This window comes from Paramisgurnus dabryanus, chromosome 5, assembly GCF_030506205.2.
Source record: "Paramisgurnus dabryanus chromosome 5, PD_genome_1.1, whole genome shotgun sequence".
NCBI lineage: Eukaryota > Metazoa > Chordata > Actinopteri > Cypriniformes > Cobitidae > Paramisgurnus > Paramisgurnus dabryanus.
The window spans coordinates 19,665,267-19,685,919 of NC_133341.1; the positions used below are offsets into that span (position 1 = coordinate 19,665,267).

General features: G+C 38.3%; 2 protein-coding genes across 15 annotated transcripts in view; both read left to right on the plus strand.

Moving 5' to 3' along the window:
• The window catches only part of phldb1a (pleckstrin homology-like domain, family B, member 1a), a 52,482-nt gene extending 44,868 nt beyond the window's left edge, over positions 1 to 7,614 (plus strand). For 5 of the 14 annotated variants that reach the window (XM_065250198.2, XM_065250199.2, XM_065250196.2 and 2 more), the window contains 5 exons: positions 293 to 383; positions 691 to 837; positions 3,918 to 4,137; positions 6,053 to 6,138; positions 6,445 to 7,609. In XM_065250198.2, coding sequence (XP_065106270.1) covers positions 293 to 383; positions 691 to 837; positions 3,918 to 4,137; positions 6,053 to 6,138; positions 6,445 to 6,585 — 685 coding nt within the window. In that variant the 3' untranslated portion in view covers positions 6,586 to 7,609. Of the gene's footprint in view, positions 1 to 292; positions 384 to 690; positions 838 to 3,917; positions 4,138 to 6,052; positions 6,139 to 6,444 lie in introns of all 14 variants that reach the window. The other 9 variants (XM_065250203.2, XM_065250205.2, XM_065250204.2 and 6 more) reach the window with 5 other exon arrangements.
• A 6,845-nt stretch (positions 7,615 to 14,459) lies between these two features.
• atf5a (activating transcription factor 5a) lies at positions 14,460 to 20,080 on the plus strand. Its single transcript, XM_065250206.2, has 4 exons — positions 14,460 to 14,667; positions 16,185 to 16,430; positions 16,740 to 17,946; positions 18,122 to 20,080. Exons 2-4 carry the CDS (start codon positions 16,289 to 16,291, stop codon positions 18,306 to 18,308), a joined length of 1,536 nt encoding a protein of 511 aa, XP_065106278.1. The 5' UTR covers positions 14,460 to 14,667; positions 16,185 to 16,288; the 3' UTR covers positions 18,309 to 20,080.
• Positions 20,081 to 20,653: the final 573 nt, after the last annotated feature.

Sequence of the window (20,653 nt, forward strand, 5' to 3'; positions counted from 1 at the left end):
CTTGATGTTGGCCTACTTTTTGGCATCAATAGTCTCGGGCATGAATCTGTGACCACTCGTTTCTACGTTTATGTTTCAGCACTTTTCGTACAGTCCAAACCTAGTCAACCTTTTCTTTTTGTGAAAAAAGCACGTAGAGAGGTAAAATAGCCAAAAATCATATCCTCCTCGACCGCCTCTGTGAAATTCGGTTAAAAGAAGTAGGATCTGTTCAAAGTGTCCAGCACTCATGTACCAAAGTCTCCCTCTTCCGCTACCACGGCAACAGTAACCGCGTCTGTGTCTCCCTCAGTAACAACGGGCTGGCCGCACTGAGACTGGAAGAGATGGAGAAGATGTTAAAGGAGGCCCAGCAGGAGAAAGCCCGGCTGGTGGAGAGTCGAGTGAGTACCATTAAACTTTAATTGTCTGTGAAATATAATCTATCCGGCTCCCTGTCTCTTGCATAAAAAGATTTTTTTCATGAATTTAAAAAGGAAGCCTTGTTCCCTTTGGCATCACTGCATTAAAGATTGTTTCTTACCTACAAAGACTGATAGACATGAAAGGCCGGCTCTTAACAAGCTCTCTGACAGTAATACTCGCTCAGACATTTATTTTTTCATGCATCCCCAGTCACGAAGCGCTGTGTGTTTTGTGTATTTGAATTTAAAGCCCCTCTGTGTCTTATTCTGTCTGTCTCTACATCAGGAAAGGGAAGTTCAGACACGGAAGCAACTCCTGGAGGCCGAGAGGAAGAGGCGAGAGGAGGTGGAGAGGAGGCTGCTTGATGAAACTGCACACAGGCAGAGGCTTGTGGATGAAGAGGTCAAGATGAGGGAGAAACAGTGTTCCCAGGTCAGTTACCCAGGACTAGGCCGTAGTTATATTTGGACATTTAAGTCGTTTTTACAAACACACCTTACAATAAACAATACTGGTGTGCATCTTGAGAAAAAACAATGGCACTGAAATATGTTAAGATACGTCAGTGCAAGATGTTTTTAAATTAAAGGTATGGTTCACCCAAAAATGAAAATTCTGTCATCATATACTCACTCTCATGTTGTTACAAACCTGTATAAATTTATTTGTTCTGATGAACACGAAGGAAGATAGTTTGGAAGAGGAATGTTCGTAAATAAACCGTTCGCGAGCCCCATTCACTTTCATGGTAGGAAAAAGAATACTATGGAAGTGAATGGTGCTCATGAACGGGTTCGTTTCTAACATTCCTCAAAATATCAATCTACCTGTTCATCAGAACAAATAAATTTATACAGGTTTGTACCAATATGAGAGTAAATAATGACAATATTTTCATTTTTGGGTGAAATATCCCATTTACTGCAATACAATTCACTGCAAATGACTGTGCTTTCATTGGGCTTGAACATTGGCACTTTTTCCAGTGATATGTACTGTATATATAAATAACACTGGGAATATATATGGAGGACATTATTAATATATGAAGAGCTTGGTTCCAAAACACAATGTATCCATTTTGACGAATTTTGGTAAAAATGTGTTTTCTATACCAAGCGACAAGATGAAAAACACCATTTTCTGTTAAAAACTTTCACATAGCATCTAAAGGTTATAATAACATTAAAAATTGAAATCCATAATTAGATTTTCAAAGATTTATTAAAAAACTGATTAAGTTTTTTTTTCAAAATGCTATAAATCTATTGAATCAATATATAAATGTGCATTCATCTTTGCCATGTTATATTTATTTAGTTGACTAGTGGTATATACTGATTAAAAAATAAACATTAATGGCATTAATCAAACACTTACTTGATCATATTAAAGGGATAGTTCAGCCAAAAATTATATTAAACCCATGATTTACTCACACCCAAGCTGTCCGAGTTGCATATGTCCATCGTTTTTCAGACAAACACATTTTCGGATATTTTAGAAAATGTTTTAGATCTTTCAGTTGATTAAATGTAATGTTACGGGGTCCACGACCTTCAAGTCCAAAAAAAGTGCGTCCATTCTTTACAAAATAAATCCAAATGGCTCCAGGATGATAAACAAAGGTCTTCTGAGGGTAATCTGCGCGGTGTTGTTGTAGAAATATCCATATTTAAAACTTTATTAACGTAATTAAATACCTTCCAGTAGCGCCGCCATCTTAGTCGCGTCCGCATTCAGGATGAGAGCGTACGCAGCCTACGGAGACTACTCTGCTGCTGCTCTTTGCCCCGCCCTCCAAATTTGTCATACGTCACTAAGAAAAGTGCGTACACTATGCTAATACTCTCTCCTGAATACAGAGGAGTCTAAGATGGCGGCGCTGCCGGAAGGTAGTTATTTACGTTAATAAAGTTTTAAATATGGATATTTCTACAACAACACCGCGCAGGTTACCCTCAGAAGACCTTTGTTTATCATCCTGGAGCCGTTTGGATTTAATTTGTAAAGGATGGACGCACTTTTTTTGACTTGAAGGTCGTGGACCCTGTAACATTACATTTAATCAACTGAAAGATCTAAAACATTTTCTAAAATATTGTCTGAAAAACGATGGACATATGCAACTCGGACAGCTTGGGGGTGAGTAAATCATGGGTTTAATATAATTTTAGGCCGAAATATCCATTTAAGAACACTGTATTGCTGCTGTCATCCTTGGCATGTCGTTGCTAAAAAAATTTTTACAATGATCAGCTGTAAAATGTTTTGGTCCTGCTCGATTGTCATTGACTTCAAGTAAAATAATGGAAAGTTTTTCATAAGATCCCCTGGGGTCAATGTGTTAGCATGACAGAGCTTGATGCTGTTGTGTGAGAACAAGCAACAGCCGGCATTTTTCCATCTCCCGAGTGCCTCTCACATAAATTATTAGATTTTGATGACTTACGTTTCTTTCCCGCCACAGAAAACCACCACAGGTTTATCAATGCCATCAAAATTATTATTTTGTTTTTGTTTGTTTGTTGATCACAAAGTACAAAGTAGATGACAAAAACTAGGATTCCATGTGTATTCAAAGCGCCGCCATTATTGTTAAAAATGCATGACATGGTGCGCTGTGATTGGTTAAGCGGATTTATTGTATTCTGCAGAAAAGGAGTGCTGGCGTTTGTCGCGGATTGGAAAAAATGAGAAAATATGACAGAATAACACGGAGGATATCGTTTTTTGTGTAAAATTTTAAATTTACTTTTTAATACTGACCAGACACAGTACTGATTTTGGTGGTTACTAATATTTTTTTAAATGGCGTTTATCACGTTTTTGGAAAAAAACTTGTTTAGTGTTATACTGCAAATTATTTTGAAGTGTTAACGCTTAAAAAAGTATATACTGTATGGTTAAAACACGCTGATCTAAGGTCAGCGGCTGCACCCGCTTGAGCAGACAGTATCAATGTCTGTGTACAGCTCCTAGCACAGCAGTCTGCTTAACCGGCGCAGCTCTGAGGTCAGTCAATGTTTGGAGTTGCTCTCTAAAAAGACTTTATGAGGTCATTGGCTCAGCTTGACTGGACCAGATGAGAAGCGCCAATGCTCAGAGAGCACATCCGCACAGCAGGTGGACGAGAGGAGCGCACAGACAGATGGTGAGAGGGAGACAACAGAAAGGAGATAAGATGAGAAGAGGAGGGGGATGAGACAGGCAGGGAAGGGCAGGGCAGTAGGACAACCATGTTTTAAACACAGATAAGTGACATCACCAAAACAGTTGAATCAACCAGTGGGTTCTTGCAAAGAATATCAATTGTTTGCAGAGATTAATAAAGGACAATATCATCAAAATGTTAAGAAACAAACTTTTCTGATGGACGAATATAATTTGAATGATACATTTGTTACATTTTAATAAGGAATACATAGATATTATTATTATTATTATTATTATTTTAATATATGAGACCGTATTTTGAAGACTGGCAATATCTGAGCTCTTTGCTTTTTCAGGCTCGGCCAATGACACGCTACCTGCCTATTCGGAAAGAGGAGTTCGACCTGCGTTCTCACGTGGAATCGTCGGGCCACTGCGTGGACACCTGTCCGTTTGTCAATGTCACCGAAAAAATGTGCAAGGGCCATCTCGTCAAGATGGGCGGCAAGATCAAATCCTGGAAAAAACGCTGGTTTGTCTTTGATCGACTTAAGAGGACTTTCTCTTATTATGTAGGTGAGTAAATCATCACATTTTTCTCCAGATTACATAGTAAGGAAATTGAAAAAGCCCTGTTATAATGCTTAAAAAAAACATTTTTCATAAAGTACATATGCAGTTAAGTAAGTTATTTATTTATTTTGTAGCAAAATCTGTTGCTTTAAAATGTGAAGAAGAGCACATGCTTTTTACGTTCTGTGTGCCTTAGTTAAAATTGCAACAAGAAAAAGCAAAAAAAAAATGAGATAAAAAGAAAACAAATCTTACAGCATTGATTAAGTGGCATGTTCTCGTGAAATGTTTCATCTCAGTTCTCTCAATTTTCAATCATCCCGTCTTGCTTTTAGATGCCATGTCTCTTCCTCACACACACACACACACACACACACACACACACACACACACACACACACCTTTTTCTCATGTGTAGCCTTTTCACCCCCTCACTCCCCATGTTAGTAGTGATGATGATGATGATGAAGATGATGAAATAAACTGCAATACTTTCTCTAGCCCTGCATTTGTGAGGGATGGGGGTGTAGATTTAGCCCTGGCTCAGTTCTGAGTAACAATACCACACTTACAACTCTTCAAAAACATGAAACACAAAAACTATTTATCCTATTACTAAGCAGATTTGAATAATGAACAGAGGCAGGCTAGAAAAAAAACGGTTAAAAGGAAACTAATAAATCTTAACTGTTGACACGGCTACGAAGGGGCTCACTGGAGGCTGTCACACTGTGCTTTTAGACATCGCGTGTAGATAAAATCAGATCAAAGATATGTGTTAATTCGCGCTAAGTAGGGAAAAAGGAAGTCTTTTGGAAGAGCTGTTTACTGTGGGTGGCACATTGCGTTAAAGCTCACGTAACACACGCTGTTTCTGCATTTCTGATATTAATCTGGAGTACCTATGGAGTAGTATGACATCCTTTATATCTCTGAAGAGTCTTTAGTTTAATCAGATTTATAAAAGAAAGATAAGCTTTACCGAATCTTTCCGATAACGTACGAAAAAATGAAGAAGGAGGAGTTATAACACGGGAGGAGCGAGTACGAGTCATGCAACACTATACAACACTGTTTTAACTTATGATTCACTACATGTTCGTGTCATTTATATAATATACACGCGCCTATTTCCAACATAATACAGAAGTCTTACTTACCGCGTGTAACTCGTCATGAAAATCCACCGCATCAAACACACACACGCAAAACTCCGCTGCTAATCCGGATAATAAACTATATCCATTGTTTCCATAAGGCTGGATGTCTTCTCCTTACATCCAAAAACACACTTCTTGTTGTGCCATTGTTGACTTTTGAAATTAAACAAAGCTGAGTGGCGTGATAAGCTGTTAGCAAGCTCTAGCGTCTCCCGCTGACTGACGGCTGGGCGGGGTTTTCCAGGGGAAGTTTTCCGGCGGAAGCCCATATAAAGAAGTGATACGTATCGAAAACCCCTGAAACGTCAGTTAGAACCGTAATCGAAAAAAATTAGCCGAAACTTGTACGAACCCTGGCGAAGTGCATTCGGCACAGAAATACTCTGAAACACGCCCAACTGCATTTTTGACACTTTGCCTACATTTAGCATGAGGAAACAACTCTATAACTGTGTTAATAAGTCAGAATGCTTGAAATACCATTAAACCCCCCCTTTAAATTGAGACAGACAATAGTTTTTAGGTGACTCGCTGCGTGCGCTTCTAGAATTAACGTCTACTTTTTATGCTTGTTTTATTTCCCTGAGGCAAAGCTTTAAACAGATTTTGTCTTATTATTTTTTTTATTCAGTGTCTAGCGCAAACCCCAACATACCCATCATGTAATGCAAATAAACTGATAAATGTAATCTCTTTTTAATCCCTTTTAATGAATAACAAAGTTAATCCGCACAATTATTTTTTTTTCTTCTCCTCAGATAAGCACGAGACCAAACTAAAGGGTGTCATCTACTTCCAAGCCATAGAGGAGGTCTATTACGATCACCTGCGCAGCGCAACTAAGGTAAGTACAGTAATACTGTATGCTGTACTGTTTCAACCCCTCCTGTTTACAGTCAACATGAATAAATCAACATACCACACAAAGCTAGAGAACAGCACTCATACTATACTTCTGCAAGCACACTGTGAAACTTTAAACAGACAGACGTCTTTCCATAAAGAGAATTTCTTACAGCAGAAGGCAAAAGAGATCAAAGCGGCTGCATGTTCACTTACATTTCGTCATGCTTTCCTGTCATTTCATTTTGCATGTTGTTCACCATCTTACACTTTTACGCACACTTTATCCTTCTCTGTGTCCTTGCAGAGTCCAAATCCTTCCCTGACCTTCTGCGTGAAGACTCATGATCGACTTTATTTCATGGTGGCACCGTCCCCAGAGGCCATGCGGATTTGGATGGATGTCATAGTAACGGGTGCCGAGGGCTACACGCAGTTTATGACCTGAGAGCGTGCGGATGGACTCATTTAACAGGATATTATACTTGTATTATTATTGTGAAAAAAATGAAAAAACTTTAGCCATCACTGACTGAACTCTGTGACTAGAGAAGAACTGAGGCTGATCCCATTATATGGAACTGATGGTCAGATTTTATGGTTTATTATACATATATATAAATTTTACTAATTGATTATATTATTGACTTTATTACTGAACCACTTAAAGAGCTCAGAACTTACAGCATTTCATACAGTATCAATCATATGCTCTATATATTTATATTTATGTATTTTTTTACATTTCTTTAATTTTATGGTCCCAAGCTTTCAGGTCAGTACATAATACGTTACAATGTATTAACACACATCTTTACTTTTAGTTATTTAGTTGCATTTACACTTATGCAAGATTAGAAAGATTTTATATTAAGCATAATTGTATATGACAGTATTCATAATCTGTTTTAGGAGAAAAGGCAGCATTCACATTTTTGATAGTTTTTTTAACCACGGTTCTGTCTTTTTTATTTTGGTAATTTGTTCTGCAAAGATTCTTAAACAAGTGGCTCAGGTGCTTGGACGAGTAACAAAAAATGTACGCCTGCTACCTGATTTGTTACAAGATAAATTGGTCGGGGACCATTGCAGTAAATGTTTTGTGCTTTTTAAAAACAAACCATGGGACACTTTTTACTGAAAGGTTTTGTCTAGCCAAAGTTTTACCCGTGTTGATATATGTACTCTGACTTGCACATTTTATTTCAGGGTTTTAAAAATGTGTGGATGTGTCACTATGATGTATAGTCACAAATTGTGTGTTATTCAGATTGTTGATATCCTCCTGGATAAGGGTATTTTATAAAATTCAGTGCTACACCACTAACAATGTATTTCTACTTTGACAGAAACAAAAAGCTTTTACTTTTGCTTAGATAAACTCATTTCAATGCATTTCAGTCACTATTTGTCACGTATAAGTTTTTCATTACATAATACATTGAAATAAAACTATACTGATTTATAGCACATGTATCATCTTTGAATCATATTGGTTTAGTCACGTGTTTTGATTAATTGTCTCATTATTTAAAAGGCAAAGTACAATGTCAAATAATTCTTGTTTTGTGAACACGAGACATAAAATTAGAGGCATTCACATAACTGTAAAAGACAAAAATCTCATAGACAACATAATTAACTAACTCTCTTTTAATGGCATGAGAAGTTAGATCCTAATGTTCAGTTAAATGTACCTTTCACTACAGTTTTCCTGTCAGATTACAGTTTTTCATTGATTACATTAGTAACCTGTTACTGTATGTCTTAGGAAATGCCACAGTATAAATGTAAGGTCTATTCAAGGGTGTCAAACTAAAGTCCTGCGGGCCATATCCGGCCCGCCCCCCTTTATTTTATGTGGCCCGTCAGAGCTTACAAATTATTTTATTGTTATTATTAGTATTATTTTGCAGGGTTTTTCTTGCATTTAATTTTTTAGCGGCCATCAAAACTAATTTTTGTCCCTCCAAAGTATTTTTTTCATAATTTAATGTGATTTATGAGTGATAATTTATTTAAAATATATTAATAACTTATATACATTTATTTTAATGTATCATTTATTTTAATTAATTTATTAAATTTCATTATTGAAATGATCTGTACAATAGTTGCACATTTGAATACCATATGTAATCAATTGCAGAGATTATGTATGTAATGTTTAAAAAGAGATACATTCATATAGTCTTACAAATACACCAGGCCCTTTTGAGAGCAACCATAATGAGTTTGACACCCCTGGTTTATATGAAAGAACCTTTGTTTATGTCTATTCCTTTAAACAAATAGTCTACGAATGGTTTGTCATTGAAAGCATTTCACTGATTCCTGGATAAGATGAGTTTGTGGGTGCTGTTGCGCTCTCTCCCATTAAGGGGTTTTGCTGTTCCTGAAATGTCCAGTAGAGGGCATCATTTGTCATATATCTCTACGCTTGAGCGCTGTTTTCATGCTCCAGATGCGAGGGCTGGATGTGCGTTCCGCTCTGTGTTCCTCTGAGGCCCCGGGGCCCTCAGCTTGTTTTCTTCTCCGTCTCGCACCCAGTCATTATCATAACAGTTAAATGTGCAACTACAAATGTCATCAACGCTATAATGATGCCATCTGTCTACACCAGCAGAGCCTTACCAATTAATTTATCAGTTGATGCAAATTCATCACACGTTACAATTGTTAAGCAACATAAAAGCATAATAAATCAACCCCAAGAATGTAGGAATGCAAGAAGTAATCTATTTTCTTAATGCGGTCTATTTAAAACATTTAAAGGTCTTTGCTTTAAATTTAAAAAAATGTAACATGTTAACTTCCAACAAAAACACCAATTAAAGCTATGAGATCTTTGAGTTTCAAAACCAGCGTAGCCTACTATCCAGCATAATTCTCACATATCAAAGCAAGAGGGTTTGTGCCCTGCAAATCTCTAAAGACTAAACCGAAATGATCAACTGAGACCTAAGTCGCTTGGGAATCAATAGCCCAAGACTTTGAAGTCGCGATCAACTGACTTAATCCAGCCCATGTGAACCAGCGAGCATTTTCACACAAGCATATTGTTATAAATTTACGAAGGCTACACATGCACACACACAAAGACGTATACAAATGTACATTTATACAACTGACAACAGACCCACTACAGAAAGTCTAATAAGCAGTGTCGTAGTCCTAAACCGAGACCAAGACTTTGAAGGGCAGAGACCAAGACAAAACAGAGACCAAACAGTCGTGACCGAGACAAGACCCAACACCATCAAAAAAATTATGGAATTATTGTGGATGGTTATTGTGGGTCTTTATATTAATTTGTTAACAGATTTCTTTTCGGACAATCCCCTTATTTAACTCTTAGCACGACGAAGGGAATCAAATAAAAAAAATGAGTCAATGATTGCTTTTAAAGGAAAAGTTTTACATTCAGTCACATAAATGGTGTTCTCAGACAATGCATCAATTATTCCCACAGTTGTGGACTTGAACTAAAGTCCTGAGACCACTAAGTCTGAGACCGCAGACAGTCGAGACCAAGACCAGTCTCAAAAGTATTAACCCTAGGTTTAGAATGTGGGAACATCTTACAGCAGCTTGTACAGTAGATCACTTGTTGAAAGATTTAATCCGGGAAAAGGCCTAAAACACACCAGATTTTTTTTATTAGAGATGCACAGACACTACATTTCTATGCTGATATGGATAACCAATTATTTGGAGTGATGCCTGCCGTTACCGATTTCAGATACTGTAGTTTGGTGGTTTCACCGTTTACTTTCTTTTAAATTAAAATTTTTTTTAAAGGCAAGTAAAAACATTATTCTTTCTATTTTAAAAAAATTGTTTCAAAGTCACTCTTAGTTATAAACGAAGCTGTTACTCAAATTAAGATTCTTAAAGGAAACCACCAAACTACAGCCATTTCTCAATATTTAGCCTAGCCTCATGCATTCCTATGGCTCCAAACAAAAGTTTTATTTTGTGCCACCATACTTACTTGTGTAACTACTCATGTAACAGTCTTCAAATAGGGAAAACATGGAATTGTTTGATGGCTTCTAAATTCATCCCTGTTTGGAGCCATAGGAACGAATGGGGCTAGGCTAAATGCTAACACATTCACGACGTGCTGTACAAAGATTAAAAGTGCATGCATTGAAAAAAGATAGGTATGTATTCATTTGTCTAAGTTGATGTAAGAACATTAGGGATGCACCGATACCGATATCTGGTTTCGGCCCCGATACCACATTTTATATATCTGGAATCGATACCACAGTCTGAGAAATGTCTATGTTTGAGCGGCGTGTAAGGGCTTAATGCCTCTTGTGTTGTCCAAAGAGGCAGAGTTTACAACAAACTGGAAAACTAGTCCTTTGTTTTTTTTGTTAAATTATATGACTAAAGCTGTTACCTGTAAATTTAAATCATGTTTTTTTATTAAGTACTCAGTATCGGTATCGGCAAGTACTGAAATGCAAGTACTTGTACTTGTACTCGTATTCCAAAAAAGTGGTATCGGTGCATCACTAAAGATCATAGTAAAATATTGAAAAAAGTTGTTGTTTTCCTTTAACTCACATTAATTAAATTATGAATATTAAAAAGTATTTCTTAAATTTTATGAATTACTACCCTACTAAAAAATCCAGCTAAGACCAGCATGCTGGTAGTCGGTTTTAGCTGGTTTAAGGTTGTAGTAGCAGGTTTAACCTGGTCCTCCCAGCTGGGCAAAGCTGGTCAGCTGGTCTTCTAGCCTCACCAACTTATGCTGGTCTTAGCTGGATTTTTCAGTAGGGTAACATTTAGTTGATTACTATCAACACTGAACATCAAACTGGAGATTTTTTAACACTTTCTTTAAACACAGCAAAATGTAATGTAGGCCATTTCCTGCGCCCTTTTAATTTAATTTCACTGTCAACCGATGCCATTGATTCATTGATATATCGGTGCATCTTTCATTTTTCTAATGGTTGTAATGATAAACCATAATGTAAACTATCAGATTTCTTTTTTTACAGGGACATTCAGGAAACTACACTATACAGGCATTGAAAAAATACTGTAGTACAGTATTTAATATAGCACACACACTACACAGCAGTAAAATTCATAAATGTGTTATGGAACTAAACGAGAAACAAAACTCCTTTAGCTTGTCCTTGAGTTCCCCCTCCAAACCCCCCAACCCAACCCCAGCATGCCCAGTCTTTAGGCTCGATGTTTTAGTTTTTGAGAGGCGAGACGCACTCCAAATACAACAGCGTCCCACTGGAGGCACGAGACAAATACACTTCACTCAAAATTAAACAACTTTAACGCTGCCTCGCGCTCTCTGAGGAGCAGTCAGTGAAATCGCTGCGGTGCAGGCGTGTTAAACAGATGTGCGCTCATACCATATAACATGTGTTATTATATTTATCATCAAAGTTACTGTGTTATTCTCAACAGAGTATGTTTCGGGGGATGCTGAAACGGCGGGACAATCATACTGACGATGTCTATTGGATGTTGATCTTTCAAATAAGTTATACCAAGTCATCGAAACAACTTTAAACGATTTGATCGCTAGTACAAGGGAATGAAAAAGAGACAACAATGAATTCAGAGGGAGATGGTGATGAAATTGTGATGTAACTGTTACTAATGTGTGCTATAACATGAGCTTGGCGTGGTGCGTACTCTCTCACCCACTCCTTATTCTTTGACTAACATAGCTACTTATTGACGGGGGAGGAGGGGGGAGAGAGAGGCCAAAACAAAATGAAAGAAATAAACAAACATACATATAGTAAAATTACAAAAACTTTTAAAGTTTGTGTTTATATAGGCCTACCACGTGCATGGCCAGACTTCTATTGGAGTGAGCGTGTCTGATATTTCGGTTGTTTACCATATAGACAGTTGGATTTATGAGGTTAACAGATTTTTTCATTTCTACCAGCTTTTTAATCCGCAAAATCTGTGATTAATTGCGGGTAAGCCGTTGGCCTACGTCTCTGTTTGCCACATCAGCTGTTTCCTATCGTAGGTGGAAAACTCAATACAAACAGCTAGTCAAAGTATGATGCACCGACAACACCGAAGCTGTCGGTGGCTGAGGTGCCCGTGTGTGTACTGCTGACTTTCTCTCACGGTTTGCGCAAACAGGGCGCCCCCACGGACCAATTAAAGACACGGCGAGTTGGGAGAGTCAGCGCTTTCCTGGGAGAGATCCCACACTTCAACAACCATTATTATCTCAGCCTCTTCAACGTTACGACTGCGGTCACAAAGATTGCATCAGGCCTTACTTCTACAACTGCGAGGCTGAGCCGACTCACAAGAAGAATTACAGTATCACAGTAGTTTCAGAAGCCCCTCTTTGATCCAGTCACTCTCTATAGAGAAAGCAGGTGTCATCTTCTCTCATGCAGACCTGCTAGGTGTAAATAAAATAAAATTCTTCTCAGTCATGAAGGACATATCTTCTTAAAAAGTTTCAGAGTACTCCATTTGACAGCGTAAAGGGGCTTTAGTTAATATTGGGTGTTGGATTTTTTTCTTGCTATGGCAAATATCATGTTTTGATTGATAAACGCTGTAAATTTCATTAGCCTACATCCCACACCATAGTATTCACTATAAACGTAACGTAGTATTTACTAGTAAAATGTAGTAACATACCTACTAGGTTTTCAACTTAAGTAAATATTAAAGTATACTACATTATTTACTACAGTTTACTATGGTACAGTATTTTGCATGTTGGATTTCTTGTCATAAACCACAAAAAGTTCCGTGACGACAGCCCTTATAATTCAGAGTATGTCCAAGATGTGATGTGTCTATTAAACATTGCGAAAAAGTATCATCAATAATAACTGTTGATAATGTACACTTGTGGTAATTATCTTAAAGACGAAATAAACTTTTATGTGAATGTCATTTTTATACTACAGAGACAAAAGTGAAAGAGACGGGCCGAAAAACGGAGCGAGAGTGCTCGTTGCAAATCCCATGGCAACAGCAACCAGAAAACATGTCTAAAATAGGGGGCAGTGTTCGCTATTACTATAGCAACAGGAAGACATAGCTCCTTCAATCAGCTTAAGGATTTGCTGAGAGGGGAAAAACAAAGCTTGATTCTAGGGGAAAAAAACGTTATTAACAGGAATTAAGTGAGATGTACGTTTGAGTTTGAGGTTATTTTGTCTCCTCTCGCTGTGACCTAAAATGAACTGAATGGCCCAGCGCGTGTAGAGTGACGCCCACACTAAACCTACCAAAATATATACAAGCAATAAGTACAGCTTATCGTTAGACAAAGTTTATTTTTTAAGATTCTCCCAAGGGGCTAACTACATCTTTAAAAAGAGGGAAATAATAAAGACATCAACTGTTAGAGAGTTCAGTAAAGTGTACTTTAAATATTATAGAGTTTAAGATATACATTTAAAACGTCAGAGTTACAAACATTTTGCGTGACAATTACTCATCAAAGGGTAGTTAAGGGAACATGTAAATAAACTATTAAGATCTTACTTTAATCCCGAGGATAAGCGATAAGCCATTTAAGTAATTTGTTACACTTAAAACTTTAAATGTGTTTAAACATACCAAATCCAATCACGCCACAGTCGAAAATCAGACGTGTTACATCTAAATCTATACGGAGGAAAATGTTCAAAACCCGTAACAGTATATGAACAATGTTTTGTCAGTAAAGTTCAGTAAACTGTCCTTCTGCCACATGAAACTTTAACCACTTTTAGCACGTACTCCCGGGATGTTTACGCGAAACATGTGCTCGGAGAGTGGAAAACTAAAGACCACTGGGATGCAACGGTTCTTTCCCATCAGCCAATGAGAGACGACAACAGTTCCTCTCCAGCCAATCGCTGCGCGAAGAGTTCAGTCCATCCGGCGAATCAGCGAACAGCTTACAGCGCTGATGCAACTAACCTGCAACAACAGCCACGCATCTCCTGGGTAGCAAAAGTGTTCTTCCTCGCTAGAAGTAATCAAGTAGTCCCTGTGAAACAATACACATCTGAATGGCATTGTAAACATGTTAGGATGTAAATGTTTTATGTATAACGAAATATTTTATTTATACGATAATCACCTTGTTAACAGTAGCTTTCACGGCATATGCAAGCCCCATGGTCTTTATAGTGCGCGGTTATGCCAACAGGCTGTGTTTGAAAGGACGTAACGTAGAATAGTAAATGAGACCTAGATCTTGTGGGCGTGTTCGAGTGTGAAATGTATCTACCAATACATCCACAGGGCGGAGGAATCTATAGCAGTGGGGGCTGACCGCGTGACGCAGCTGGTTGCTAGGTGTGGGTGACCTGATGCATTGACTCAATTAGCCGATTCTCAGTCATCAACTCCATCACAACAAAGCAAGACCAACAGCACTTCAGTCCTAGAAACTCCGAAGGAGACATGGCTTTTTAATTTCGTTTACTCGTCGATCCTAAAGAAACGCTGTGCTTTGCTCTTGCAACGCACTCCAGACCCAAAACATTTCAGCAAGAATGGAGTAAGTGCAACTCATTACTTCTTTGTGTTTTAATTTGAGGGGTCTGTGACTTTTGTGTCTGCTTTCTTTTTCTTTTTGCTCGAGTTATGTGTTGTTGTATGTGTTGTCACTTGTAACAGTGTTACAGGAGAGGTTTTATGCGTTGTGTTTGGCTTCTTGGCAAAGTTTCCTAAACTCCTTTCAGGTCTTCTTCTCGTTGCTTCCTACTTTATACGCTTTTGCAACTTTGTAGTATCGATCCTACAATGATACATTTGACCGTTTTTGTAAATATTTTAACGTTAAATATAGTTTTAGTTTTTTACACCTATTTATTTTGCGTACTTTTAAAGGGAGTACGCATGCTTGTTTGGTAGACAGCTTTTCTGCGCTATAATCTATGTTTTGCAAATGCATTGTCTGTCTCTTTAAACAATAGTGCAAACGCTATGCAGGTGCTACTATGTGTTCTTTCTTCTCAAAAGTCTTGCCTTTGTTTGTTTTTGACAGCTCATGCATATTCACCCGATTTTATAGTTTTATATTGTTCTCCCGTTGAAAAAATAACAAAAACATAAATCGTTTCAAAGCTTTCACGAGGATTTTGTGTCTTGGTTTTGCATTACGTCATGCAATATAACCCACGTGCTCGCTAAGCATCTCAGGATCCAGTTCATAGGCTGCTGCATTGTTTTCACCTGCCATGTGCCTAGAAAGAGCGAATTGTGTTGTTTTGAAAGGAAGGACAGCGTTGTTTCGTTTCTTCCTGCAGTTTGACAGTTTTTTGGGTTGTGTCTGATTATTTTGTCAAACCAGAATTATGTTTTGTGTCTGAGCAGCATAAACTGTAAACAAACTGCACTTCATTGTATTAGTAAAGATTATTGGAGCATACAGGAATCAAAACCTCAATGTCCAACTGAATTCATTCTTATTTTTGACTTAATTACAGAATTAAACACTTAATGCATTAATGTTAAAATAACAACAAACATTTTTAAAGTTTTTAATATTGTGATCCAAATGCTGTTTCAGAGAAGCATTCGTCACTGTGTGTGAAGCTTAGCCATTTGTGCGTCTTGAATACCCAGGCTGATAAAAAATGTTCCCACAAGTAGAGCATTCGCCTGGTTCTTTAGGATCTCAGTAGAGCTCCCCTAAGTGGGCACAAGGGACTTTGATGGATGGAAGTGTGGTGGTTTTCTAAATTGGTCCCTCGCTAATCACCAATGTGTCTTAACTGATGGTGTGACAAAATGGGGGTTATATTTATTATAGCCTACTCAGGTTGGATTGTGTCTCTTAATGTTGAAATTCTTTAGATGTGAATGCTTAGCCAGTTATTTTAGGTGTGCCTGGACAGATTTAGAATGGAGTGTTGTATCACCTGGGAGGTGCTGGTTTTTCATCCCCACTCACGAAAACTAAAATTTGTAGCTGACGTGGGTTTATTTTAGATACTAGCTAGAACGATTTCACTATCGACACACTGTTTATTATCACACCGCCTTATCATTTGTCACATCTTTTTTTTTTAGGTTTCATAATGCGCACCAAGCCCTGTTTTCTGTGGCTCAACTCTCAAACTTCACTGTTGTGCACCGTAAGCTCGGACATTTGAATCGTAGGATCAACGGACAGGATGATGACAATGTCAGCACCCATTTGGAAGACTCTACTCGTCTGCCCGGCAGACCCCCTCACTCTCTCTCACCCACAGGCTAACCACAGCCAATCGGAGGGGCGCAGAGGGGAGGGGCCAGAGGAGAGCCAGCACTTAATTGGTGAGTTGCAGTGAATACAGTTTTTTATTTTTCCCAGTTTCAGGTGGGCACCGCACTGCAGCACATTTCGTTCTCCTTGAACAGTGAGTAAAACTACCAACGTGGATCTATTTAATATGATTTGTTTATAACATGCTACTTTAACGCTTGTTTTCGCATTTTGAATTTAATAAGCGCGCTTAACTGTGATGGGTATTTTTTTGACATGTTATTCGAATACTGCCAGTATAGTTGTTTTATTTACAATAACTGTGCTACATTGGATCTCTAGGCCAGCGATTAACATGTTGACCTCTGTTTTCCCAATAGGTGATGGTCTTAGTGACTGGATGACGGAAGAAGTAGATTTCTCCTCTTACCTCCCGAACCCTCACGCCTCTCCCTCCCCCAATGCATCCCTTCCCCCCTCGCCCCTCCAGCATGACATCCAGGTGCCCTCAGATTTGGAGGTCATGACCTCTCTGCTGCAAGAGGAGCTTGCTCAGCTGGAGGATTACTTCCTGTCTGACCCACTCCCAGAGAAAGCCTCCAAACTTGGGAAATGCGACAAGGGTCCAACGGCAGTTGGTCCGCCATCGTATTACCAGTTGCCGTACGCATCGTATTCTACTTCCAACCAATCAGAATCCAGCCCTCTACTTGTTACCCTGGCAACCGGGGAACTTGACTTGCTGAGCTTTTGTGGGGGTCCCATTGGCCGTACCAAGATTCCTAGACATGCCCCCTACAGTTGCAGTCGCCCCAACGGCAACGTCTGCAGCCGCAAGCGAGTTTCCGAAGGTGTGAGGGTGGGTGAGAGCTTTGACAGTAGCATCTGGAGTTCCAAAGGAAATTCCTCAGGTAACTCAGCTGTTGCAACTGGCGGTAGCTACAGCTGTGCAGAAGATGAACGGGTGGTGGGCAAAGGCTACTGCCTGGGCAGCGCGGTGGAGATCAGAAGGTGTTCCATTTTACCCAAAGAGGATAAGAATTGCCGCTACACAGAAGACGCCATCTGCCCGGGTAAGGTCGTTGGCGGCGGTTACAGTTTTAGCGGACCCATTCAAATTCCTCACAAGAAAGACGAAATGATGATGTACGAAGTCAATATAGGTGGCATAGGAGGAGGAACGGAAATGGAGATAATGAACGACGCAAAGAGCGACGCTAGTGACGTCAAGACCAGCGTTTCTTGGAAGACCGAACCCAACGAAACCTGTTTCCTTCAAAGTACATCCCAAGAAGAGGCCTACCACAGTTTTCTAGGAGCCATCAATGACCCTGTAAAACCAGACAGCACAGAGATTCACCGTCAACATAACGACTTTCACTGTGGCTTTCTCGAAGGCCAAAGCCCCGACTGCTTAAGTCCCGACCACCACGATTCAGAAATGGGCTCTCCGTGTGTCCGAGGAGTCTGTGTGTTGAAAGATGACCCCTGCATTGTGAAACCAGAACTAGAGATCCCAATTATTGAAGGCCCCCCAGGTGAACGTAAACAGAAGAAAAGAGATCAAAACAAGACGGCAGCTCACAGGTATAGCACTTTCACACATCATTTTATTTTACATGAGTGAGCAAAGATAATAATCCCTCTTAGAAACACAAAATTCAAGCTTATATTCATTTTTTTTTTTTAATGCTCAAGATAAATCCCACTGAGCCTAACGGGCTCCAGTATTGATCAAAAACCGTCTCTTCGTTTTTAACAGATATCGTCAGAGGAAGAGAGCGGAGTTGGACTCATTGGAAGAACAGCTTCATGGTCTGGAGGGTAGAAACCGTGAACTACGAGACAAGGCTGAATCGGTGGAGCGGGAAATCCAATATGTGAAAGACCTCCTGATTGAGGTGTACAAGGCCCGCAGCCAACGCCTTAAACAGGAAGCCAGCGCCTGACCAAAAGCTTGACCACCTGACAATGGTCCTGCAAGTAGAGATGTTAGCAGTCTGAAAGGCAATGAAATTTGAGTTGGAATGTTTTCTAACTGATTGTGTTTTTTTAGAACGTGGTGGAGGTTGTACTATTGCACGCTATTCAATCATTTAATTTCCGTTACAAACTGACAAAGTCCGTCCACAGCTGCAGCACAGACATCCACTTTTAAAAACCAACTCCAGATCGGTCAATATGCACTGTGATTAGGTCTTGACTGTAATGACAGGCGTTTTTTTATCATGTTTGTCTGCTTTCTTCAAAAGGGTCATTTTCTTGTTTCCATAAATGAGCTTTAACAACAAAGCGTTTACGCTGAATAATACAAGATGCATTGAATGCATCGTCATTTATTTAAAGAAAGGCTGCAGTGTAATATCACAAGTTTAGCATATGACCTGCGTTTATCTTATTTTATTTTTATTTTATTTTTATTTTTTTACAATTATTTATTTGCAGTTTTAACATTTATTGTACCAATACAAATAATGTACAAGATGTACTTATTATCTTAACTCTTCCATATATTAATCAAGAAATAAGCACTGATATTAAAAGCAATGTCTTATATATTGAGTTTCAGGGGAAGCGCTTTTCAAAATGAATTTCCCTCAGGAAGGACGAACCTGATGATGTGTTTATAAATCCCCAATTTAGATTAGTCCTGCAGCTCAGGTATACAATTTATGTCCAAAGTCATGGAGGTATGTCAGTTTGTAACTCAATGCTGAAGATATGGCACTGCCTAATGTTATGTGTGTTGATTTTCTGTACTTTCGTTCTTGCATGCTGAAGATTTCATGGCTTTTGAAAAAAGAATGTTTTTTTTGTCTGAAAGACACGTTGAACAATTCTGCAGAAGTCTTTCTTGCTTAATAAGTCCTATTTTCTATTCTCTTGGCTAACACATTTCATTAGAGATGAATGAGTGGAATTTGATTCACAAACTGCTGTTTGGCCCAATGTCTCTGCTGTTATTGCGATAACAATCAGGGTTTGTGATTTTATAAAGCTTGTTTGCTCTAATGTACAAGTGTGTGTTTGGGGTCAGCAAACAAATCTTTATAGCGATACAGCTTTTTTATAATCATTGAAATGATTGTGGTGGCTTTAGATTTCCTTCCAATTGCGGACACCCAGCTTCTTAGCAATATTTCATCAACAATGTGAACGATTTAAGTTAGGATTATTGCAATTGCGATCCTGCACAATATTTGAAAAATGTATGATTTCCATGTTTACAATATAGTAATTTTCAGGTGTTTATCCTGGCAACTTGTGTAGTAATTTTTTTCTACATGCTGCAATAGCGAACATGCATTTAATAACAATTACAAACAAATAAGCAGCAAATGAGACTTTTTCTTCCTATTTGTTTCTTTATAGCATTTTTTGAAAAGTGTCGTGTGAACTTTAATACGTAGCAATATTACAAATATAATTTAATTACTCTAAATAAACGACCTAAATAATAACAGAGCTTATCATATCGACTTTCCTTGGCGGTATACAATCATGTTTATGAAATATAGCTAAATATTCGCTCTGTTTTACGGTCATTTTGTGAAGTTGATATATACTTTTTAAACCCAAAACTGAGGCACACGATTATCAAGTTTACACCAGCTATAATACTAAGACCAGTCATTTTGTAAAGAGGCATTTCGATGTATAGTCTCAGATTAATTTGTGTTTTCCTGTTACTCCATTGATTCAAATAAAGTGATTTGTGTCAGCAGCAGTGCATGTCGGCTTTATATGAGATTTTAATGTGAGCTTAATCGGTAAACACTGAGTTTAACAAATACAGTTTAAAAATAATTTACAGCCGAATATGTGGAGCAGCGCTGGTCTGTATCCTCACTAATCCACAGAAAGGTCTTAGACATTTAACCTCTGAATTATTTTATTGCAGCAGCGCAGGATTTTTCTAAATATATTTATTATAGATATTTGTTTAAATTATCACCCGCCTGACTCCTACATTTTGTATTTCGAAATAACGTTTAACACAAGAAGAAATAGAGAGATGAATGAATGTTTTTTCCGGGGCTTCAAAAGCTTTATTTCACTTTGATTCATTCGTTTCATGAGGTGTTCGTTTTAATAGGACAGGGATATTTTTAGTAGCTATCAGAACGCCGATCAGCACAGAATCATGTTTGTATTTTCTTTCACTGAAGCTGTAAAATATGATACATATCCAGGCGATATAGCCTATCATATATGAACTCACACAGCAAATATCTGCTAAATAAAGTATAGCCTAAATAAATCCTTCAAAATATAAGAAGGATGCCTTCTGGGA